Source organism: Dipodomys ordii, unplaced genomic scaffold (assembly GCF_000151885.1).
Source record: "Dipodomys ordii isolate 6190 unplaced genomic scaffold, Dord_2.0 Scaffold116, whole genome shotgun sequence".
In the NCBI taxonomy this organism is placed as follows: domain Eukaryota; kingdom Metazoa; phylum Chordata; class Mammalia; order Rodentia; family Heteromyidae; genus Dipodomys; species Dipodomys ordii.
The window spans coordinates 2,987,534-3,011,998 of NW_012267332.1; the positions used below are offsets into that span (position 1 = coordinate 2,987,534).

Below are 24,465 nucleotides of genomic sequence, written 5' to 3' on the forward strand. Positions count from 1 at the left end.
ATAGTGTGAGTATATTTATATAGGCACATAAAAATGAGAAGATCTGGAATGATACACACCTAACACGAGGGAGTGTTTTGCTTTAGTTGTGAATGGGGTGAACACTTGTTTGGGTTTTTTTTTGCTTTTATTTTATAGTGTTTGAATTTGACACTTTATAATTACAAAAATCAAGAACAGGCGAAATGAACCCCAAGATAATGATTCAAATATTTTTTTTCTTTCTTGCGATTGTTTCTAACATATTTATAAGATTATTTTTTTTGTTGCTTTGTATGTCCCTCCCCCATGGTATAACCCCTGTTTTCACTGTATTTGATGTTGGTATAATTTGTGGAGGGGAAGGGAAAAAACAAATTGTTTAAATGGGGATACAGGTGGACCCATTGCAACAATGAGATGTACAAGGGATGGGAAAGGGAAACAAAGGAGGAGGCAACAATGCTTTATAAGACTCATTACCTTACCCATGTAATTGTAAGCCCTCTGTATAGTATTTTCACAATAAAAAAAATCAAGAACATATGAAACTCTTAAATGGTGGAACTTGGAGCTTTGGGAAGGTTTTTTTCTTTCCCGCACTTGATCCATAAATGTACAAGAGATTCAGCTCTATTAATTTGCTCTTGAGTCACATCATTTGCTTGAGTCTTTCTAATGAAGTATAAGAACATGCCATTGAGGGACTCACTCTCATTATTTTGGTATTCTCAGCCCCACTGATCCTGGGCATTGTCTAGATGAGGGCCCTAGAGATTTCAGACATGTCTATGTCATCCCAGGAGCTCCAGCCATGTAGACTTGGCCTCACAGAACCCATCCCCGTAGACATGGGACCCACAGACCCTGGTCACTTAAACTCTGTTCCCACAACCCTCAGCAGTAAAGACACCAGCTGCATACAAACCAGCTCCCCCAAGCCCTAGCTGCATAGGATACCAAAACTCTTAAAATCAGATGAGCTGTCCAAGAGACTTAAGTTTATGAAAAGAAAAGCAATGGATGACTTGTATATCTGGTTCACAGGTATAACTTGTACTTTTTTCTTGTTGGTCATGGGGCTTGAACTCAAGGCCTTGGCACTGTCCCTGAGTTCTTTTGTGCAAAGCTAGCGCTCTTCCATTTTGAGACACAGTGCCACTTCTGGTTTTTTTGGTAGTTTATTGGAGCTGAGTCTCCCAGACTTTCCTGCCCTGGCTGGCTTTGAATTGCGATTCTCAGATTTCTGTCTCTTGAGTAGCTAGAATTACAGGAATGAGCCACTGATGCCCGGCTAACTCACACTTTTGGATTGTGTATTCTGTAGCTTATTGAAAAGAACCTCAAATTTCGAGTCAGAAGTACGGTATTGAAAAACTGGTGACATTATTGACTATGACTTAGATAAATCAATCACCACTGGTAGACAACTAATGACCCCATACTTTTATCTATATCACAATGTTATTTAGAAAATAAAAATGAGATAACATATATGAAAGTATGTTGAAATCTCTAAAGTGCTGTGCAGATTATATTATCATTACATTTCAGCACCTGCAGTGGCAAAGATAATTACAATTAGTTAAATTAGCTTCTCCTATATTATTACAAAGGACATGTCCTCCATTTACTCAAAGACTCTCATGGCAACTTATTTTAGAGGATACAACTTTAAGAAAGTCTCTGGTTCAGAATTTGACATGATTCACTGGGCACTGGTGGCTCACGCCTGTAATCCTTGCTACTCAGGAAGCTGAGATCTGAGGATTTCAGTTCAAAGCCAGCCCAGGCAGGAAAATCCTAGAGATTCTTATCTCCAGTAAACTACTCTGAAAAAGCCAAAAGTAGTGCTGTGGCTCAAGTGGTAGAGTGGCTAGCTTTGAGCAAAAGAAGCCCAGGGATAACACCTAGGCCCAGAGTTCAAGTCCCAGAACTGGCAAAAAAAAAAAAAAAGAATTTGACATTATTTATTTCTGTCACTGCATAGGAAGCCAGTAGCAATGATCATTTTTTATAATACTGGAAAATCCTTGGCAATAGGGAAATAACATACACATTCATCACTGAATATGACAATTTTTTGGTTTCTTAAAAATGGATGAAAAGCATAAACACTGATTTTTTTTTTAAATTTCAGTTATCTACCTCATACTCTACCATGCCATCTTCGTATTTTTTGCCTGGACCTACTGGAAGTCTATCTTTACGCTCCCACAGCAGCCCAACCAAAAGGTAAGACTATTGCTTACTTCACAAAGTCTAAGAACAGAGAAAATGAGGGACACCAATAAAGCCAGAAGAGGACAAAAAGAGGAACAAATAACCTTCCATTACAAAAGAAAGTGAAGGTTATCTTTTTTTCTTGAGGTCTTACTATCTTATCCAGGCTGGCTTCAAACTGGGACTCAACTGATTTTCCTACCTCAGTCTTCCCAAGTATCTGTGACCATAGTCACTATCATGCCTGGCCCAGGATAGGTAAAGGTGATAAGAAGACACTAAATTAATCTGACATTACAAAAATTTATTTCTTTTAAACATCAAAAACACTATCAACTGCTGGCTGTTACCAGCTCAAGCCTGGAATCGTAGCTACTTAGGAGTCTGAGACTTGGAGGATTAAGGTTTGAAGCCAGTCCAGGAAGAAAAGTCTTCAAGATTCTACCTTCAGAATAACCAGCCAAAAGCCAGCCAGGAGGCATAGCTCTGGTGGTAGAATGCCAAATAAGCAAGCAAGCTGAGTAAGTATAAGGTCCTGGGTACTGGCAAAAAACAAAAACAAAAAACTTGCCAAAACAAAAACCACTATCAAAATGAAAAGACCATTGAAAGAACAGGAGAAAATATTTGCCATAAATACATTTGATATGTCAAGTGTTCAAATGTAGAAAGACTTCTTACAACTCAACAAAAAGAAACCAATTTAAAAACAGGGCAAAGACTTGAATAGACATTTCTCCTCCAAATAATATATACAAATGTCTAATAGTACATGAAAAGTTGCCTATTAGTCATTTAAAGAGATGTGTATTAAGACTGTGATAAGATACAAGTTCACAACCACTAGGAAGGCCAAAATTGAATGAATGAATGAAAGAACAAATGAATACTAACGAGTGTTGGTGAGGATGTAATGAAATCAGAATCCTCCTAAGTTGATCCTAGGTGTATTAATTAAATGTTACAGCTGGTGAGGAAAAAGCTGTGTAATTTCTCATAAACTTAAATGTAGAGTTGCCAGGTGATTTCCTCAAAATAATTGAAATCATGTACTCAAGTAGTTATGCACAATTGTTCACATCAGCATTAATCATTATACCTGAAAGATAAAAGCAACCCATGTCCATCAATAGGGAAATATGGAGGAAGAAATGGAAGTCTGTACATACAGTGAAATATTATTTGGCCATGAAAAGGAATACAGTATTCACATGTGTTACACAATGGATGAACCTTGAAAACATTATGCTAACTGAAAAACATCAAACACCAAATGCCACACCATTTTGATTACACTGTCATGAAATATTTAGAAAGGCAAATCCATAGTTAAAATGTAGATTACTGGTTGGCAGTGGCTGAGCATAAGGAGCAATGGAGATTGCTTAATGAGTAGCATTTCCTCTTGGGGTGAGGAAATGTTCTAGAACTAGATAGTGGTGACATTTGTACCACATGTCACTCACTGTATTGTACACTATGGACTGTACCCCTTAAAATGGAATGCGCTTTGTGACGTGAATTTTAGCTTATTAAAAATACTGATTTCCTTCATATTATTTATGAAGCTTCTTGGCCAGTAGAATGAGTGGCTGAGTGATCGGGAATTTTACAGGCCTAAACTGAGGGAAATAATGACAGGACTTAGCCAAGTACTGCAAATATCTACTTGATACTATGCTTTTTTTTTTTTTATCACTTTTACTTTGTAATATGTATGGGCAAGTACTTTAGGTCTATTTAAAATAGCCGCAATGTGAATTTCTCTAGCAAAAAGAAGATTCTAATCTATTGCCAATAGTTTCAGCCAAAATACATTTTATTGGCTCACTATGTTCTATTGCTCAATAAGGCTTGGTTACTGCCAGAAATAGTGCATCTATGATAGGGTTGTATTTCACACCAAAGACAACTTGTTGAATGATATTCATTCATCATAAGATATTCATCACATACAAGTAGAAACAGCTCTGCCTGCACCCTTCAAAAAATAGGTACAGTGTGCCATAAGGAAATTACATTCACAAAGACATCTCAAAAGTTAAAGTGCTACCACATGGTGCTACATTTAATTATCGCAATTAAAAATTAAATTTAAAAATATGGTCTTGTGCTACTCAGTATAATTGTTCTTCTAAGAAAAAAATAACTGAAGTTTTTTATATTAACTTATATTTAGTTACTGTTTTTTGTGTGTGTGTGTGCCAATACAGTGGCTTGAATTCAGTATCTGAACATTGTCCTCAACATTAGCTTTTTTGCTCAAGGTTAGCACTCTGCCACTTGAGCCACAGCCCCACCTCCAGCTTTTTGATGGTTAGTTGGAGATAAGAGTCTCACAGTCTTTCCTAGCAAGTCTGACTTGGAACCACAATCCTCAGATCTCAGCCTTCTGAGTCAGTAGCTAGGATTACAGGCATGAGCCCCCAAGACCTGGCTTCTTTACCTTTTTAACAAAAGGCTTGTAGACATTTTACAAGAGAATATCCAAATGGTCAGTAATGGCATGACAAGGTGTTCAATGTTATTAGAAATCACGAAAATTCTAACTAGCATCACCATAAGATCCTAGTGCATGTTAACTAGAGAAATTAGAAAGATTGGCAGTATCAACTATTTTTAAATAACCTCCCTCTCCAAAATGGGAGTACAAAATACAAGTTTAAATTACCTGCTATTATCTAGCACATTGACACCAATGTTGTGAGGTAGTCATTATTTTCTTTGCTTCACAAATGAAGCATAAAAAGTGTCTAATTTTTCAGTGTTTTTTTCCCCTAACTCTTAAGTAGTAAGGATGACATTTAAAGATAAGAATTTTGACCACAGACTCTTTTTCACCTTTGTCACTCTTTGGCATACATTAAAGGAAGTTTTCAAATTTGTATTACATTGGTAAATCATTGGCCTGCCTTTGACAAGATTAGCAAACAAGGATCATAAGGGCTCAATAGTTATGAGTGTGTGATCATATAAAAGGATATTTATCAATACTATTTTTTACAATAAAACATAAAAAGTGATATTTATCAAAATGAACTCCAAGAAATGGAGGCAAGAGGGATTTTTTTTTTGTTATTTTGTCCTTTGTTTTTGTTGTAATTTTCTGGCTTTTTTCTCTCCTTTGTCACTGTTTTTGATTTTTGTACTTTTTGTCTTCTACATAAGTTTATCTGTTTGGGGAAGGTAAGGGGGACCACAAAGGGTGAACAAATGCAGCAGTGATATAAATGAGCTATACAACTTGTGGGTGGAGACAGGAGGGAAAAACTGGGAGAGAGAGAGGGAAGGGGTGACATTGTTCAAAAAGAAATGTACTCATTGCCTGACTTATGTAACTGTTACCCCTCTGTACATCGCCTTTACCATAACAATAAATACATTTGAAAAAATTATCTTTAAGTAGTTGTACAAAGGAGTTTCCATTCAGCATGTCAGTTTGTAAGTACAATGCATCACGATCAATGTCATCACTTCATCATTCTTCCCTATCTCTCCCAACCACACCCATCCTCTCAAGTTACCCGGTTCCATTTTCGCATGTGTACATTGAGTATTACCATCATATTCTCTCACCCTTTCCCTCCCTTTGTGTCTGGCCTTCCTTCCCTTAACTTCACCCCTCCACTGGCCACACATATTCTAGCTTCCTGGTATTTATTTTGTTAAACTGGAAGTTAGTTGTTCAAAGATCTGATTTAGGTAGTTGTTTTCAATCATTTCTGTGAATCCTGAAAAATGAAGTGTTGCCTTATCACTTCTGCTTCCAGTTCCACTTGTCCTATACAGACAAGGAGCGCTATGAAAATGAAGAGAGACCCGAGGTCCAGAAGCAGATGCTTATTGATATGGCCAAGAAGCTCCCAGTGTACACAAGAACTGGAAGTGGAGGTCAGTTTCTTGGAAGTCTCATATATATGTTTGTCTGTTGTGGGGCTTGAACTCTGGGCTTGGGCACTGTCCCTGAGCTCTTCAGCTCAAAGCTAGTGCTCTACCACTTGAGCCACAGTGCCACTTCTGGTTTTTCTGGTGGTTAATTAGAGATAAGAGCCTCACAGACTTTCCTGCCTGGGCTGGCTTTGAACTGCGATCCTCATATCTCAGCCTCCTGAGTAGCTAGAATCACAGGTGTGAGCCACCAGCACCAGACACTGGAAGTCATCTAGGGAAAGCAACTCAGTAAAGATCTTAGAAATATTTAAGCCTTCTATCTTGTCAGGCAGGCCCTCTTTTTGTCTTGTTTTCTGAAAACTACCATGGAATTTTTTTCCTCAACATTTTATTAAAATTTTTCACACACACATAAAAGTTGAAGAGAACTATAATTAACTGTGATAATTCTACTGCTTACATTTCAGCATATTATTTTATTGTCTATCTGTTCATATTCTACCCTTCCACCCGTCTTTCCTCAAGCCATCTTATTTTTCTGATATATTTAAAAGCAAATAGCAGGGTGCTGGGAAGGTGGCTCAGTGGTAGAGCGCTTGCCTTGCATGCATGAGGCCCTGGGTTCGATTTCTCAGCACCACATAAACAGAAAAAGCCAGAAGTGGTGCTGTGACTCAAGTAGTTGAGCACTAGCCTTGAGTTGAAGAGCTGAGGGACAGCGCCCAGGCCCAGAGTTCAAGCCCACAACCAACCAAAAAAAAAAAAAAAAGAAGAAGCAAATGGCAGATGTCAGTACACATCCACCAAAATATGTTTCAGTTTTTGTGGGGGGTATAAAATTTGTATTCAAAACACACACACATTTTGAATGCACAACTCAATCTTTTATTTTTTAAATAAACTAATTTGTATAACCAAACACACTTCTGTAACCCCTATAAACACTATCATTACCCCATAAATTTCCACCATACCCCTTCCCAATCAATCCTCATAAACATAGACAACCACTATTTTGAAATAGACATTTGGATTGTTTCCAGTGCTTAACTAATATAAGACAATTTGCTATGAACATCCTTGTGCAAGTATTTAAACAAAAATATGCTTTCATTTTTCTTGCGAAAATACCTACTATAGAATTTTATCTTTACAATTTATCGTCATGACTGGAATGGTGTTTCCACAACCAGTTCTCCACCTTGTAAATCTGAAAATCAAGGCTATTCTGTTAGGTCATCCTAATATTCCAAATAATTCAGAAGATTGTGGGGCTTTGGAAAGTATACTGTCAGAGACTTATGTTCCATTATTATAACAAATATTTATTATGATTTTATTATTAAATATTTTATTATTTATTTTTATAAACATCATAAATAAATAATGTAATACAATAATGTTATATATCATACTATTTTTTGTTAATATAGTATAATATTTATAAGTAATTATGAATAATATTACTTATTATAAAATATTATGATACCAAATGACAAATGGAGGCTTTTTGATGTGATATAGGTAATAGATCATACTAAGAACTTAATGTTATAGCTGTGATATCAGAGCAACTATGAAAAATTCAATATGAATAAATCTCAAGGAGAATTTTGAAAAACCTTAATAAACACTGTAATGTTTGTGGTTGGAAGTAACACATTGTCTGGGATACATTTTAAATGTTCAAATAAAAAAGCAAAGGAAAAAACAGATGAAATAAAAAAGAGGCAATGTTGATAATTGTTGAAGCCAGTTCATGATCCACGGGGTTATGTACTATTACCTCTAGTTTTAGTGGATGTTTGAAAACTTCCCTAAAATTATTTTTAAGTGATTGTTGCAATTGAGGCATTCTGAGAATTGAGAATACAGAATTTGATAGAAATACCTATATAAGTTAATTTCAGGCATTAGTAAACAAAATAATGTGATAGAGCAGAGGCTATGTGCTAGTAAATTTGGCTTAGAGATATGTTTATTTAATGTCTAACATGTGTTTGTCTTTTTGTTATTGACATTATTTTATATCATATGTATGGGGTATGGCCTGGTAATCAAGACATATGTACAGTGTGTAATATCAAATCAAGGAAATTAGCATTTCTGCCTCCTTAAACATTGATCATTTTTGTGCTAGATACCTTCAAACTCCTTAATTATAGTTCTTTTAAAAATAAGTTGTTAGATGGATGCTCACCTGACTGTATTGTAGAACATCAGAATTTATCCCTCTGATGTGACTGTATTTTGCTACCTGACTTTCAGCAATCATTGTTCTCCTTATTTCTATGAAATTGACCTTTTTTAAACTCTTCATCATTTAAGCAAGAACATGAAGCATTTATCTTTTGGTGTATATCATATATATATATATATATATATATTACCATAATGATCTCCATTTCCATCCATGTTGCCACAAATGATGGTATTTCATTATTTTTGTGGCTCAACAATAGTCTAGGGTGCGCATATACCATGTTTTTGTTATCAGTTCTTCAGTCCGTGTGCACCTAGGGCTGATTCCATAGCTTGGTTATAAATAGTACTGCTATAAACATAGGTGTATAGATACCTTGATTATATGCTGACTTATACTCTTTTGGCTATATACCCAAGAACTGACCATATGGTAATTATGGGTTGTTGTTTTTTTGCCAGTCCTGGGGCTTGAACTTGGGGCCTGGACACTGTGCCTGAACCTCTTTTGCTCAAAGATAGCACTCTACCACTTGAGCCACAACTCCACTTTCAGCTTTTTGGTAATTTATTGGAGATGAGAATCTCATGGACTTTCCTGCCCGAGCTGGCTTCGAACCACGATCTTAAGACCTCAGCCTCCTGAGTAGCTAGGTTTATAGGCATGAGCCACCGGCACCCAGTGGTAGTTTTTCTTTTAGTTTCTTGAGGAATATCCATTCTGATTTCCATAGTGGCTGCACTAATTTATTTTCCCATCAGTAGTGTGAAAGAGTCACTTCCCCCTGTATCCTCACTGGCATATTTGTTTCTTTTCTTTTTTTAAATTTAATTTTATTGTCAAGGTGTTGCACAGAAGGATTACAGTTACATACGTAAGATAATGAGTGCATTTCTTGTCGAACATTGTTACCCCCTCCCTCATTTTTCTCCTACTTTTCCTCCCTCACCCCCTCCCAAGTTGTAAAGTTTATTTCCAACATATTGTCTTGTGAGTATCGCTTCTGACTGGAGCGAGATAGAATAGAATCTAAGTATTGATATGTTTCCTTTATGACCAAAGATGTTGAACATGAGCATATTTCTCCATGTATTTAACAGCCATTTGTATTTCTTGAGGAATATCTGTTCAATTCACTTATCCATTTATTAATTGAAGTGTATATTCTTTTGGGGTTTAATTTTTTGAGCTCCTTGTATATACATATTCTTTTTTTTTTTTTGGTCTGTCATGGGGCTTGAACTCTGAGCCTGGGCACTTTCCCTCAGCTCTTCAGCTCAAGGTTAGCTCTCTACCACTTGAGCCACAGTGCCACTTCTATATACATATTCTTTATTCCTGCTTCAATCCCATGGCCTGTTAAAAAATTTCTTGGCTCAATTCTTGTAGTTCATATGTATCTAGCAATTTACCCATTTCTTCTTGATTTTCTTTTCTTGTTTTTTTTTTTGTCGGTCGTGGAGCTGGCCAGCGCTCTACCACTTGAGCTACAGCGCCACTTCTGGTTTTCTGGTGGTTTATTGGAGGTAGGAGTCTCACGGTCTGTCCTGCCCGGGCTGGCTTTGAACCGCGATCCTCAGATCTCAGCCTCCTGAGTAGCTAGGATTACAGGCGTGAGCCACCAGCGCCCGGCTTTGATTTTCTTTTCTTTTCCCTCCTTATTTTGGTATTGATACTGGGGCTTGAACTCAGGGCTTCATATGCTCTTGCTTGGCTTTTTTACTCAAGGCTGGCATTCTACCACCTGAGCCACACCTCCACTTCCTCTTTCCTCTTCTTGATTTTCCGGTATTAAAATACAGGTTTTGAGAGTATTCCTTAGTGATCTTTGAATTTTATTAGCATTTCTTGTGATATCCCCTTTCTCATCTCTAATTTTATTGAACTGTGTCTCCTCCCTCTTTCTTTTGGTTTGTTTCATTGATTCTTCATAGCATTCTTTTAGTCTCCATTTCACTAAGATTAGTCTCTGTCCTGATCTCTTATTGGTTTTGGGTTTGGCTTGTTCATGTTTTTCTGGGATCCTGAAGTTCATCATTATTTATTTGAGATCTTATTTTTTAATGTATGTGCTCATAGCTATAGACTTTCATCTTAGCACTGCTTTTGTTGTGCCCCAAAGCTCTAGTAAGTAGTATTTTCATTTTCATTTGATTCTAGGACTTTAAAAAGAGCTCTCTGTATTCCTTTGACAACTCACTGAACATTGAACATTGTATTGTTCAGTCTCCATGTGTTTCAGTGTTTTCTGTAGTTTCCCTTGCTGTTAATTTCTAGTTTTTATTCCATAGTGGAATGATACCATACAGGAAGTTATTCCAATTTCTTGTAATTGTTAAGATTTGTGGTATGCCATAAAATATGATCTCTTTAGGAGAAAGTTCCATGGGCTGCTAAGAAGTATGTATATCCTGTGAATGTTGAATGGAATACTCTGTAGGTGCCTGTAAGTCCATTTTCTCTATTGTATCATTTAAATCTGAAGTTCCTAGCTTGATTCTTTTAGTCTGGATTTTTTTTGGTTAGAGTGGGATAGCAAAGTGACCCATTATCCGTTTGTCATATTTCTTATGTTTTGACTTTGGTATTTGGGCATCCGAGGCCAAGTTATTGTTGGAAATGTTAATCACCATAGTCTTTTACTCGAAATGTTCTTAATATTTAGGCAGGATAGAATAATTTCACGAATGAAGTGCTATTCCTCACCACTGGACTAGGAGCATAGCCCAGTAGCTAGACTTGCTATTTGGGACTGTCACCCACTACTCATATAAAGAAAATTTTGTTTCAGTCTTTTATAGTTCCTAGTGTTCAGGTTGCTGCTATCTGTGAGCTTAGGATGGGGTTGGTCAAAGGTCAGTCATTTCATTTTTGACAGTCTTGGGGCTTGAACTCAGGGCCTGGGTGCTGTCCTTGAGCTTTTTCTGCTCAAGGCTAGCAGTCCACCACCACTCTGAGCCACAGCACCACTTCCTCAAGGGTCATTTTGTCTGCTTGTAGACTGCTTTCAAGTTTCGAAGCTTCCCTTCTTTTTGCACTAAGAGCTCTTGCTAGCTGCAAAAAGCTTTACACCTTGTGGGCTGAGCAGGTTGCAACTTGCTCTACTAACACTCTAGTTTTTTGTTCCTAGGAATATCCCTCAAATGTGTAAGAAAGTGTGGAGGGGGAGAAAAGAGAGCTCTGAGGTTTACAGTGGCAGGGGAGAACTGGGGGCCGGGGGTTGGAGGGTGGGCCTAAGACACTTCTGCCTGCTGATGTCTGTGTTTGCAAACCCTCCCTGCAGGAGGGAGGTGGCTGGGGAAAATCATCCATGGCTCAGAACTCTGTAAGTATCTTACCTGGAAGCAAACAAGTAGGCAAGAGGCAGCTCCCAGTCTGGTTTCCATGCTTTTAGACTTCACTCAACAAGTTCATCACTCTGTATGAGGATGGAGGCTGGGGAACTCCTATGAGTCACAGGACTCAGGTTCAATACTCTCCAATCAGCAAGCATTCATAGCCAGGAGACCCAGTGCTTGTTCTCTGAGCACTCCTGTAGCCCTGGGATTGATGCTGTGTCCTCAGGGGATGGGACTCACACCTTACCAGGCAAGATGAGGCCACTAGCCACAGTGCCGAAGGTCTCTGCTACTATGTCAGACTTTCTCCCTCTCCATGACAACCTCTCATGGCCAGCTACCATGGCAGACACTCTGATCCATGATTGTTTCTTGTTTTTATGTCCCAGAGAAGCTCAATATCAAGCAAGAAAAGTCCCCTCTCGAGATGGTGCCGTACTATAGTTTTCCCAAGCTAAGGGAAGTGGTGAAAGTCTTTTTATTCTCCTAGGCTAGCTTGCTATGTAGGAGCAGTAACTGTTACACCTAATCCTCACCCTGAGTTTAGTATTTACTGGAACTGCAGGCTTATCTCCAAAGTGGAATTGCCAGTTCTCTTGCCAGGAGCATCTGGTTTACTGTTTGACTGTCTTCAGTTTCCCTTTCCCCTTGGGGAACTGGGGTTGGAGCTGCAACTCTTCTTTCTCTGTCTTTCTGTTTCTCCAAGCTTTGTAGCTGTTTGTCACCTCTCTTATGATTCCCAATGCTTCTCTCTGTTCAGAATATAGTCTGTCTTTTGTTACTGTGACTGTCCTCATTTGTGGAGTCTAAAGGAAGACATTTCTAATCCCACCCTCTCACCTTGTCTTCGCTACAAATTGTTATTCTAAGAACCACTGTCTTTACCAGAAAAGTTTTATTCACTGTGTACATTCTAACCTCTGGAGGCAGGAGATAAATGATGATTCCTTGTTTTCAGACAGGAAATTTAGAATAAAAATAAACTAAATGGTTTTTCTGACATCATTCAAGCAATTGCTTGTAGTTTTAAAAATACAACATCTGGGGTAGAGAATGTGGCTCAGTGGTAAAGTGCTTGTCTAGCATGCATGAGGCCCTAGGTTCGATTCCTTGGTACCACAAAAAATTAATAAAAATAAAAAGGAAAAATAACCATTAAGATTATTTTTTAAAAAGACATCTTATGGTTAGTGATCCAAATATGAAACTTTTCCTCTCACTTTCATCCCCTCCTCACCAAGACTTATCCAACAAGGGAAAAAAATACCTACCACAATTCTATATGATTGCCTTTTGTTTGTCAGCTTGATATGAGGTCAACTAGGTATAGTCATTGTATTGCAAGATATCCAGATAGAATAGTAAAATGTTAGATCTTACATTGATCCCTAACAAATACTAACCATTTTATTTTTCCTTTAGCTGTACGATTCTGTGACCGGTGCCATCTGATCAAGCCAGATCGCTGCCACCACTGTTCTGTCTGTGCCATGTAAGTGACAGCTATATTTTCCCTAGGCTGAGCTTGGCCACTGATGGTTGCCTAGACAACAAAATGACTGATCCTAACATGTAACCATGCCTAGATAAGAGCATTTCTTTTCCATCCTAATGAGCATATGCCAAACACCTTCACGGGGATGATGAGGATTCAAGCTATTCTAAAGATAGAAAGAGAACTAAAACCACATTTAAAAAATAACCTTTTTTAGAACAGTTTTATGTATATAGATTTATTGTGTAGATAGTTCTCATCTATCCTAGACCTATGTTTCCCTATTATTAACACATTTCATTATTATTTTATGCTTGTTAACAATTAAACCAATATTGATATATTATTTTCAACTGAAATTATATTTATATATACCAAGGGGGCATAGCCAAAGTAGGAGAGTACCTGCCTAGCAAGCACAAAGCCTTGGATTCAAACTCCAATATCCCCAAAACAACAATAACAAACCCCCAGAATGTCCTCAGTTTCCCTCAATGTCCTTTATCTGTTCTAGGATTCCAGCCCAAATACATTATATTTAGTCTCCTTAGTTACTCTATGCTGTGACAGATTCTTCAGTTTTACTTGTTTTGGATGACCTTGACAGTTTTCAGGACAAAGGATTACGGTGTTTTATAGAATTTTCCTAAATTGAAATTTGTTTGACCATTTCTCATGATCATTAGACAGGGGTAATGTGATTACGAAAGGAAGACCATAGATATAAAGCTTCCATTCTCATTTAATCAAATCAACGGTATTGATAAACATGAGTTTTCACTGCAATAATAATCTTGATCATCTGGCTGAGCTATTGCTTCTCAGGTTTTTCCACTGTAAAATTATTCCACCCTTTCCTTTCTATGCTACACCCCTTGGAATGAAGTCACTATGCACAGCTCACACTGAAGGAATGGGAAGTTATATTCCCTCTCCTTGAAGATGAAATACCTGCATAAATTGTTTGAGATTCTTCTGAGCTAGATGTGTGTCTCTTCTTTCCCATTTATTTATCCATTTACTTATAGCAATAGAGAGCCATAGATAATCATTTTCTGTTTTGTTATGACCCAATACTACCTTATTTATTTTCTGACTCCAGTTATAGCTTTATTTTTTTCCTTTTTGTGCTAGTACTAGAACTTGAACTCAGGGCCCTGAGCTCTTGCTTGGCATTTTTTGCTCAAGGCTGGTGTTCAACCTCTTGAGCCACACCTCTACACCTGGCTTTTTGGTGGAGACTAGAGTCTCATGGGCTTTTCTGCCCTGGCTGGCTTTGAACCATGGCCCTCAGATCTCAGCCTCGTAAGTATCTAAAATTATAGCTATGAGATACCAACACCTGACTATTCCCGCTTTTTAAATGATTCTTCTTATATTAATATATCTCATATTCACAGAAGCTTTTCTTCTTGAGTAGTAGTTCCAGCTATATGTTGCCTGCCTTTAATGCAAACTCAGGCTATACCATGGCTTTTTTCCCTGAACTTTTAGTAAACTGAGTACTGAACAAAACTAGAGGAGATACCTTGAACCTTTTCTCTACAGTAATACCCTAGAATTCCTTATCCTTCTTAAAGGTTGGACATCCAGGCATATAATTTGCTGCTAGCAGAACCCTAAAATGTATCATGAGTGGCTCATCCTAAGGGTAACAAAAGATACAGTAGTTTGAGAGTTGCTGTCATAGAAATCTGTGAAAAGCTGTACTGGAACTATGTAAAAATATTGGTGAACCCTTGAGTGAAATTTTGAGGTGTTCCTTTGTGTCCATAGCCTCACTTACCACCCTGTATTTTGTCCCCTTTGTAGGTGTGTTTTAAAAATGGACCATCACTGCCCTTGGTATGTCCCTTTGATTCATTTCTCTCCTCTAAAAGGGTCAAAGTTGCTAAAGAGGCCCACTTTCCTAAGCATAGTTGCAACACATCTATTTCTGCCACCATAATTCACTGGGCTTTGTATCTGTGTGGGGGACAGGGGAGGGGTAACATTTTAAAGCCAGAACAAATAGACCACTCAAGGTATGCTAGTGAATTCCTGAGGTCACAAAACTAATGGTTTCCTGTCCATTAGCTTTAGCAATTGAGCATGGTAATGATATCCAGCATAAGTATTTCTTCTGTTCGACATTACACAATTCAATTTTGTTTCTGGCTGGCTTGATTCTGAAATATTCTCCATTGCTAAATTCAGCAATTCTACAATTTTTATGTATCAGACCTTGGGACCTAGTGCAAAAATCAACCAATCCAAAGAGAACATGCTACAACTATAGAAAGTTTAGTTGTAAGTTTTTAACAACTCAGAGCTAAGGTTTCTTGGGTGTGCCAGGGACCAGTTTGTGCTTATAAATGAAAGGAAAAACAAGTGAGATATAAACTTGTTCTTCCAGTCTGTTCCTATTAAAGGACTTCTATCTTTGTTGGGTTTCTACGTGACACAGAATGAAATAGCAGGAGTACTGTGCTTCCATTGCATGGTCTACTATGTATCCGATTGTTCTTAATCAGTACCTTCTGATTTCAAATTTGTTTTTCTTTTTCTTTTTTTTTTAGGGTTAATAACTGCATTGGATTTTCCAACTACAAATTCTTCCTTCAGTTCTTAGCTTATTCTGTTCTCTACTGCCTGTACATTGCTACGACAGTCTTCAGCTATTTCATCAAATACTGGAGAGTAAGTTGTTGTTTTTTAATCCTGAAGGGTCCTCCCCTAGATGGCAATATGTAATGCTATTGACCTGATAGCCTCTTCACATTTTGAAATGTAATAGCTAACAGTGAAAAGCCACCCAATGGAAAATAAGTTTTCCATGAATACTCTGAGACTTTAGAAACTTCTGTTTAAACGTTCTAGTTAAATGTTTCTGTTATCATGACAGTCTTGCCAAGAACCTAATGTATTGACTCTTTAAAAGGTACTTTTGTAGTTGAGGTTTTTATTAGTCCATTTATTACTAGTTACATATTTGAAAAAATGTTGACATGAACTCTACATTACTATTTTCTAAGAAAAAGTGGCTAACAAAGCACTTCCCAGTTAGAAAATTCAGAGGAGAGTTACAGATTTTCTATTGGATAGAAAGATGCACTGACTCATTTTCACATAGGGCCAAAAGGAAATGAAACTATGTATGGCAAACAACGGGTTGAGAGTTGAGAGAACCAGGGTATGTAACACTGGCTCTGTTATTTGTTTCATTTTCCTCATTGCCAAGATCCAATGGAGCAGATGTTGAGGTGCTTTACCTTTTAAAATGTGATTCTAATCATTTTAATGACATCTCAAACAATTTGTTGCCACCTTTCTCTGCCTTGGGTGATATCAGTCATCTCTTATCTGTTTCCAAAAAATTAAGACAGATTTTCCATTCATGCCTATGTATAGGGTCGAGCAGAAATAAAATATGCTCTTTTTAAATTTGGTGTCAATGGACTTGAGAAGATCTCTTCCCAACAACTCCAATACAATTCCTAACATATCCATGCTGAGGGCTGTCCAAACTGAATCTACCAAAAGACAAATGTGGGCAGAGCTATTAGCTAGTACTTTATATATTAAACAAGAGCCTGTATAACGGGAATATCTCACTTAGTTGAAAAGGTAGAGCAGTAGGAAAAAAATATGAGTCCTGTGGTCTGGATATAAATTACAAAACTGGAGAAAACTAGAAGAGAGAAAGCAGTGAGAAACAAAATAGCTGAGAATATTTAAATTGTAAATTAAGCCTTTTATTCCAAATCGTGTAAACATTTCTATTTCTTAATTTAGATATTTACTAAGTTTAAGAATTAGAACTTATATAGTAGATATCAAAATCTTAAATTCAGAGACAAAAAGAAACTATAAAGACAAATGACAAAGTTTTCTCATTTTCTTCACATAGGAAACATTCCACATGGTTACACATCATATCATCTCTTCTTTGGCCCCTTCCACAGCCCAAGATCTATTATCTATTGCTCCTGTTTCCATGACTTGTTTGGCATTCTATCCATAAGTGAAGCTACTGCTCTAAATGTGAAGAAAATCTGCTACATCCAATCACAAAGGAAGTGTCAACCTACATGCCTTTCTTCATTCTTAACATAGTAGGCTACTGTTTAAGAATCACCTTTTACCCTCATAACAAAGTCAACAACATTGCATTCCACACATTTTTCCTTTAGCCCTCATAATCAGCCACTAATCAAATGCTACAATGCAAGCCTGGTGCTGTGTGCTTTTAGTCACTCTTGAAAGATGATAGTTGAATATGAATGAATCAGCAGAAATGTACCTGTATTCACAAACCATGCTACAAGGGAACATAACCTTGTCCTTTTTTCCTATTCCCTCATTTTTTTTCTTCCAAAATAGCTGAGCTCATGCATGAAATATGGGCAATGAGGAAACCCGTCTTGAGTTGTCTTCATAATGAAAAGGGCATTCGGGGCAGTCTCTCCCAGCCAGACAGAACTTTAGTGTCATTTAGGGATGGCTTTCTCCATGTAAATGGAGTTTCTCCTTAAAATAACAAGTAAACACTGCCATGTATTTAAAAAGCTATGTATGGAAGAGGTAAGCTGTGCTTCTGAGAACATAACCCCTAGTGTATAGTACAGACAGTGTTGTATGGTACTTTCAGATTCATTATTTCATCCGATCTCACCACTACCCTGTGAAGTGGGCAAAGCAAGAATCCTTTTCTTTTTTTCTTTTTCTTTTTTTTTGTGGGTCATAGGGCTTGAACTCTGGGCTTGGGCGCTGTCCCTCAGCTCTTCAGCTCAAGGCGAGTGCTCTACCGCTTGAACCACAGCGCCACTTCTGGTATTCTAGTGGTTTATTGGCGATAAGAGTCTCACAGACTTTTCCTGCCCGGGCTGGCTTTGAACTGGGATTCTCAGATCTCAGTCTCCTGAGTAGCTAGGATTACAGGCGTGAGCCACCGGCACCCGGCCTAGTAAGAATCCTTTTCAAAGATTAAATTATTGAGAGGCTCAAAGTAGCTAAGTGACTTACCCCTGACAACCTAGCTTATACATTTTAATTTGGGAATTTGAACATAAGCTTGACCCTAAACCCAATGATCTTACAAACTCTCCCAACGTCTTATTGCCCATTATGATTCAGCTCTGGCAAAGTTCTAGTTCTTTTGGAAGAAAGAATTCAGATCATTATATTATTTTGGCCCTCTCAATATTAACTTAAACAATAGCTACGTCAGTAGATTAATCTTTATCTTATACAAAAATAGTAATACACACCTCCCACACTGGGTCATGGATCTCCTCACAGTGGCTATGAATTACTTTAGAAACATAGTAATAGTATTCATCTACCAGTATTCCTCAAGGCTGTCTCCAGATTATTGCTTTGAGTGATTTAGCTTGGTTATCTCCTGAGGAGGGTTTGTCTGTTTTTTGTTTTTTTAAATAAAGGGCTGCCACCCTCTGTAAACAGCAACAATAACAACAAAAAAAAAACATAAACTTTCTCACTTTAATTTTTCATTTTGTTCTTTCTTTTCTAGGGGGAATTGCCCAGCCTTCGCTCTAAGTTCCATGTCCTTTTTCTCCTCTTTGTGGCCTGCATGTTTTTTGTCAGCCTTGTGATTCTCTTTGGTTACCATTGTTGGCTTGTCAGCAGAAACAAAACTACCTTAGGTAAGACTGAATATTATGACTAGGAAAAAACATATTAATGTGTATCAGAGTGACCTATAGACTGTTCCAAAGGATGAGAAAAGCTTACAATGAGGCATTTTCACTATAGTGACATCCCTTTGCCTCCAAACTGAGAAAAATGAATATATACTTACAAAACTGGAGAACCATAATACATGAGATTTACTGACTAAAGACAGCATTCTTGAATGAAATTTCTTGTATAAAACCAAGATTTTCACAGCTCTTTATAGCGCATATTGGGTAATAGCTATTCACATTCACAACTATGGAAATTTCCAAAGCTGTTACTGTAAAGAAATGAAAGGCTGGTGCATATCTCAGTCGTGAGAGCAGCTGTTCAGCAAGCACAAGGATCAGAGTTCAAACCTCACTATCAATCACTAAATAATCACTTTTGCTAGGAAGTGTGACTCTATCACTATAGAGCAGTTGCCTAGTAGGTGTGAGGCCCTGAGTTCAAACTCCAGCATCAGAAATAGTAGAAATGAAAGAATCACTAGAGGAGGGAACATCAGAAAAAAGGGATGAAGACCAGAAAAAGAAGAAAGAATCTAATTAATCAAGCATGTTCTAACTGTCCTGAGAAAGTATCCAAACTAATAACCTGAATGAAATATCTTTGAAAAAGAATCCAATCGTTCACTATCTACAGTAATGAAGGAGCTATGTCAGGACCAAAATATTGAAAACTGGAAGTGGAGCTGTGGCTCAAAGTGGTAGAACACTAGCCTTGAACAAAAGAGCTCAGGGACAGTTCCACTTCTGGTTTTTTGATTGGTTAGTTGGAGATGTCTCCTGGGGATTTTTCTTGGAACCACAATCCTTAGATCTAAGCCTCCTGAGTAGCTAGGATTATAGGTGTGAACCACTGGCACCCAGCTTAGGCCTATTATTCTATGGAAAACTATATTATTAAGGATTCTAGTACAGTAATGTTTTTCATCTATGGTCAAACAAATCTTTACATGATTTATACACAGGAAGGAGGAAAAAGGGTTCAAATTTGAATGTGCAAGTAGGAGAGATTTGGGGAAAGTTTAGTGCAAAAGCCATTGCATTGGGGAAATTTACTGGTTAATAATACTAATAGCAAAGTAAGTATTTGCACCCATTTTCAAAATCAAATATAAATGTAGCACTTAGCTGTTAGGATGGTAAATGAGGACGTTTGGCTAAGAGATCAGCTACAAAGTAGACAAGTACTAAAAGATTCATGATAACAGGGTCTGAAAACAAAGGACCAATGGGAATGGACAGATTCAGCCAGAGCTCAACAGTGGAAGTGTTTGCTTAATGAGATAAATGTGTGTCTAAAAATAATATGCACTAATATGGTCCACTTCCTTATAGTGTTTGAGGTGATTATATTCCACCCATTGACATTTTATCTGGAGAAAAGCTTGGTTTCTTACATTGCGGACTTCAGTGGGAACATCTTCATTTCTGCAATGCTTCAAAACCAAATCAATGTCATTACCATCTCTTTATGTGTCATTACTTTGGTCCCAGCTCTACAGATGGGGACCATTTGGCTGTTGTCACCACTTTGATTCAAATAAAGTGCTGTTAAATCTGTTCCTTCATTCCTTAAATCCAGCAGCATGAATACATTCTACCCCTATGGCTGCTTAATTATTTCTACCATCATGTGTTTCCCCCGCCGTTTTAAAATTCCAAGTACCAGTTCTTTATATTATATAACAAGATAACAAGCTTAGTGTTTATTAAGTGAGGAGGGTGATTTTTTCGCAATAACTAAGAATAACAGGCCTCTGCAAACACAGCAAAAATATATAGAACCAAGTCATATTCACAGAGAAATATAAAATCAAAACTATAAAGAATTTTTTAATATTTTTCTTCCTCTTTCCTTCAATTCCACTACCCTATTCTAGAGGCCTTCTGCACTCCAGTGTTTACAAGTGGCCCAGAGAAAAATGGATTCAACCTTGGCTTTATCAAGAATATCCAGCAGGTTTTTGGAGATAATAAGAAATTATGGTTAATACCTATTGGGTCCAGGTAGGTAATTATTACCACTATAAGAGGCTGATTCTAGACCATGCCTTAAAGCAACATATTCAAGTTTTTATTACTGTATGCAGTCTACATTACAATATACAGTATATATTACTGTATAATACTCTAGACCCTAAGTTTTTCATTTCTAGGTTTGTAACAACAGATCATGAGGCATGGGTATGATTAGACAGATATTACCATACTTTATTTAAGGCAAGGTAAACTTTTATATATGTTCTTCATAATCTACATGCCTGATGTCTCAATGATTACATTTCTGCTAATTTTCCCTAAAGATAGAGTCAAACTGCACAAAAATGTTCATCACAGAGTATGCATAGTGGCACACAACCTTTAGTTCCAACACTCGAGGCTAAGGCAGGTTGGTCATGAGTTTGAGGCCAGCCTGAGCTACTTAACAAGTTTCAGAGTAGCTTAGGCTACATAGTCTTTTTCTTTTCTTTTTTTCTTTTTTTTTGGCGGGGGGTCCAGTCATGGGGCCTGAACTCTGGGCCTGTGCACTGTCCCTCAGCTCTTCAGCTCAAGGCTAGCACTCTATCACTTGAGCCACAGCGCCACTTCCGGCTTTTTTCTTTTTGCTTATGTGGTGCTGAGGAATTGAACCCAGGGCCTCATGCATGCAACGCAAGTGCTCTACCACTGAGCTACCTTCCCAGCCCTACATAGTCTTTTTCAAAAATATCAATAGCAATAATACTAATGAAGCAAGTTTTTAAAATGCTGATCACATGATTATTTATAAGCAATAATTTTAAAATAACCTAAATATCTAATAACTTGTGAATATTTATTTACTTGTTATATACTTATTAACATATTTATTTGTATATATATATATATATCCACTAGATAAACTATTATACAGTCTCAACTAATGGTTATAAAGAGTATGTTGGAATAAGAGAAAATGTGTACTATATTTTAAGTGAAAAATGTAAAATCCCCATGCTAGGCACCAGTGGCTTACGCGTGTAATCCTAGCTACTCTGAAGGCTGAGATTGAGGATCACAGTTTGAAGCCAGCTGGGGCAGGAAAGTCCCCTGAGACTCTTATCTCCAAAATTAGCTACCAAAAAAGCTGGAAGTGGGGCTGTAGCTCAAGTGGTAGAGTACTAGCTTCAAGCAAAAACAACTAAGAGACAGTGCATAGGCCCTGAGTTCAAACCCCAGTTACAGGGACAAAAAAAAGATATAAAATACCAAATGGCATGTAACATGAAATATAAAAGAAAAACCTCAGAGGAGAAATGGACTAAAAATACAGAATCATTAGAGCAATCGTTTGGAAAACATGTTGTTCTTTTCTCCATTTTCATATTCAGGCTGACATATTAATATTTTTGATGAAGGAAAATGTTCAATCAGAAGGAAAGAATAAGCAGATTGGTTTCAAGATTGTCGGTATTTTTCAGATGGCAACAAGAATGTAAGGAAACCAGTGATTGAGAAACAAGTAGAGCTATTCTTGTGTCCTCTGAGTGTTTTTGTAAGCTGGCTTAGCCACCAGCAACTGAACTTGTTCTGGAGCAGAGCTCATTCACAAGGCTTTTGTATCCCCCTTAAACGTGCTTCTCAGACAAGGCATTTGCATTCATTTTTTTGAGGAAACTATGCTGGGATCAGGTGGCAATTACAGAAATTTCTCTCCTCCCCTTCACTTATTGCCCTAATACTTCCTTTGCTTAGTAATTTATAGGTTTATTTGTTCAACATGTGATATAGTCAAGTCACCAGGTATAAATCACAAGACAAAAATATGTCATAGAGTAATGTTGATTAATAACTGTTGTCAGTAATTAGCCACACCCGATTCCCACACAAGTATATACAAATACTCAAACACCATCACCACATCAAAGGGAGGTTTAAAATGAATGTTTGCTGGCATAGAAAACAAAAGGAAAAATCAAAGCCTATTCACTTTATAATCAGTATACTTACATTCTCTGAAGTGTACTGTAAATAAAATCTATAAACTTTTAATTAACCACATTCATGAACAGGAGAAAAGGCACAGATAATATCAAATGAATAATCCAAAAGTCAGTAAGATTTAAATTTGGAATCCATTCAGATACACACTCAAGTGTTTGAATTCTAACCCTGCCTAGCCAGGGCCATAACAATGCTTTTAAATGTGTACAGTCCCTTGATGGCCAGAAATTAACCAAGGAGGTGACCCTAGCTTACCATAAGTAGCCACAAAATAGACCTACATGTGGATAGTTGTACCCCAGATATGTACTCTAGAGACACCTGGCTCTGGCTCTTTCCCACCATTCTTAATAACTTTTCTACTATACAAGCCAAATAAATAGCAGGACACTAAAGCATTCATTACAACAGCCTTTCTCCTCTGTGTTAAATAATTCTGTGTCTACTCATCCTCCTTGGAAATTTAAGATCAAAGCAATACAATAGTGGGATGTAAAATGAGATCATCATAATTAAATGGTATATATGAAGCCTTTGTGTGTGCATATATGTCTACACTGTGCATTGTGGAAAGCAAGTTAAAGACTTTCTTAGTAGTGGGAATAATTAATACTGATAGAGGGAAGTAAGATGTGGAAATTGTGAGCAATACAGCAACTAGATGATGCTAATGTAAGAGCTTATTTCACCATGGTTTAGCTAATAAGAACAGCCAAAACAAAAAGCCCCAAATCCATAACTATATCCCATTTTTAAAGGTCTATGTCAAACACTCATTGTAGCACATACCTGTACAGGAGGATTGTGAGTTTGAGGCCAACCTTGGCTATGTAGTGAGACCTTGTTTAAAAACAAAGTCAATATCAGCTGAAAAAATCTCCTTGCTCTCCTTTCCCACCAGCCCTGGTGATGGACACTCCTTCCCTATGAGGTCTATGAATGAATCTCAGAACCCACTGCTAGCAAATGAAGAACCCTGGGAAGACAATGAAGATGACAATCGAGGTGAGTAGGCTCAGAAGAAAGTCTTTTCTCTGTTCAGCAGACCAGATCCATGTTAATATAACTAATGTAATGTGAGTAGATCATGTGCACAGCATGCTAGCTTTGTAGATGCTTTTATTTATGGAGGAGGGAAAGTCTGGCTGGATTTGTTTAGCAAATGCCAGTAGCTAAGGTAGCATTAGTTGACAGCTTGCGAGGTGTCTTACAAGTTTTGTGATATCATGATTTATTACTAGTCAGATAAATCAGAAAATATAAACATGGGCTTATCTGTAACCAATCTCACCAGATTTAGTTCAATCATTCATTCCTATGGGTTAACTTTTTTTTCTTTTCTTTTGCCAGTCCTGGGGCTTGAACTTAGGGCCTGGGCACTGTCTCTGAGCTTCTTTTGCTCAAGGCTACCACTCTACCACTTGAGCCACAGTACTATTTCCTGCTTTTTCTGCTTATCTGGAATCCAGGGCTTCATGCATGCTTGGCAAACATTCTGCCATTAAGCCACATTCCCAGTCCATGGTTAAGTTTTCTTTAAATCCTTATATGTATTACCTTTCAGAATATGTTAGGACTGGGCACCAGTGGCTCATGTCTACAAGCCTACCTACTCAGGAGGCTGAGATCTGAGGATTGTGCTTTAAAGCCATCTCAGGCAGGAAAGTCTGTGAGTCTCTTTATTTC

At 37.5% G+C, this 24,465-nt stretch overlaps 1 protein-coding gene across 1 annotated transcript in view; it reads left to right on the top strand.

Annotated features, from left to right (window-relative positions):
* The window catches only part of Zdhhc15 (zinc finger, DHHC-type containing 15), a 101,763-nt gene that overhangs the window by 44,939 nt on the left and 32,359 nt on the right, over positions 1-24,465 (top strand). The window contains exons 3-10 of the mRNA XM_013028912.1: positions 2,120-2,214; positions 5,973-6,093; positions 13,057-13,126; positions 14,942-14,974; positions 15,688-15,808; positions 18,645-18,777; positions 20,697-20,823; positions 23,681-23,784. Of these exons, the coding sequence (XP_012884366.1) occupies positions 2,120-2,214; positions 5,973-6,093; positions 13,057-13,126; positions 14,942-14,974; positions 15,688-15,808; positions 18,645-18,777; positions 20,697-20,823; positions 23,681-23,784 (804 nt within the window). The remainder of the gene's footprint in view (positions 1-2,119; positions 2,215-5,972; positions 6,094-13,056; positions 13,127-14,941; positions 14,975-15,687; positions 15,809-18,644; positions 18,778-20,696; positions 20,824-23,680; positions 23,785-24,465) is intronic.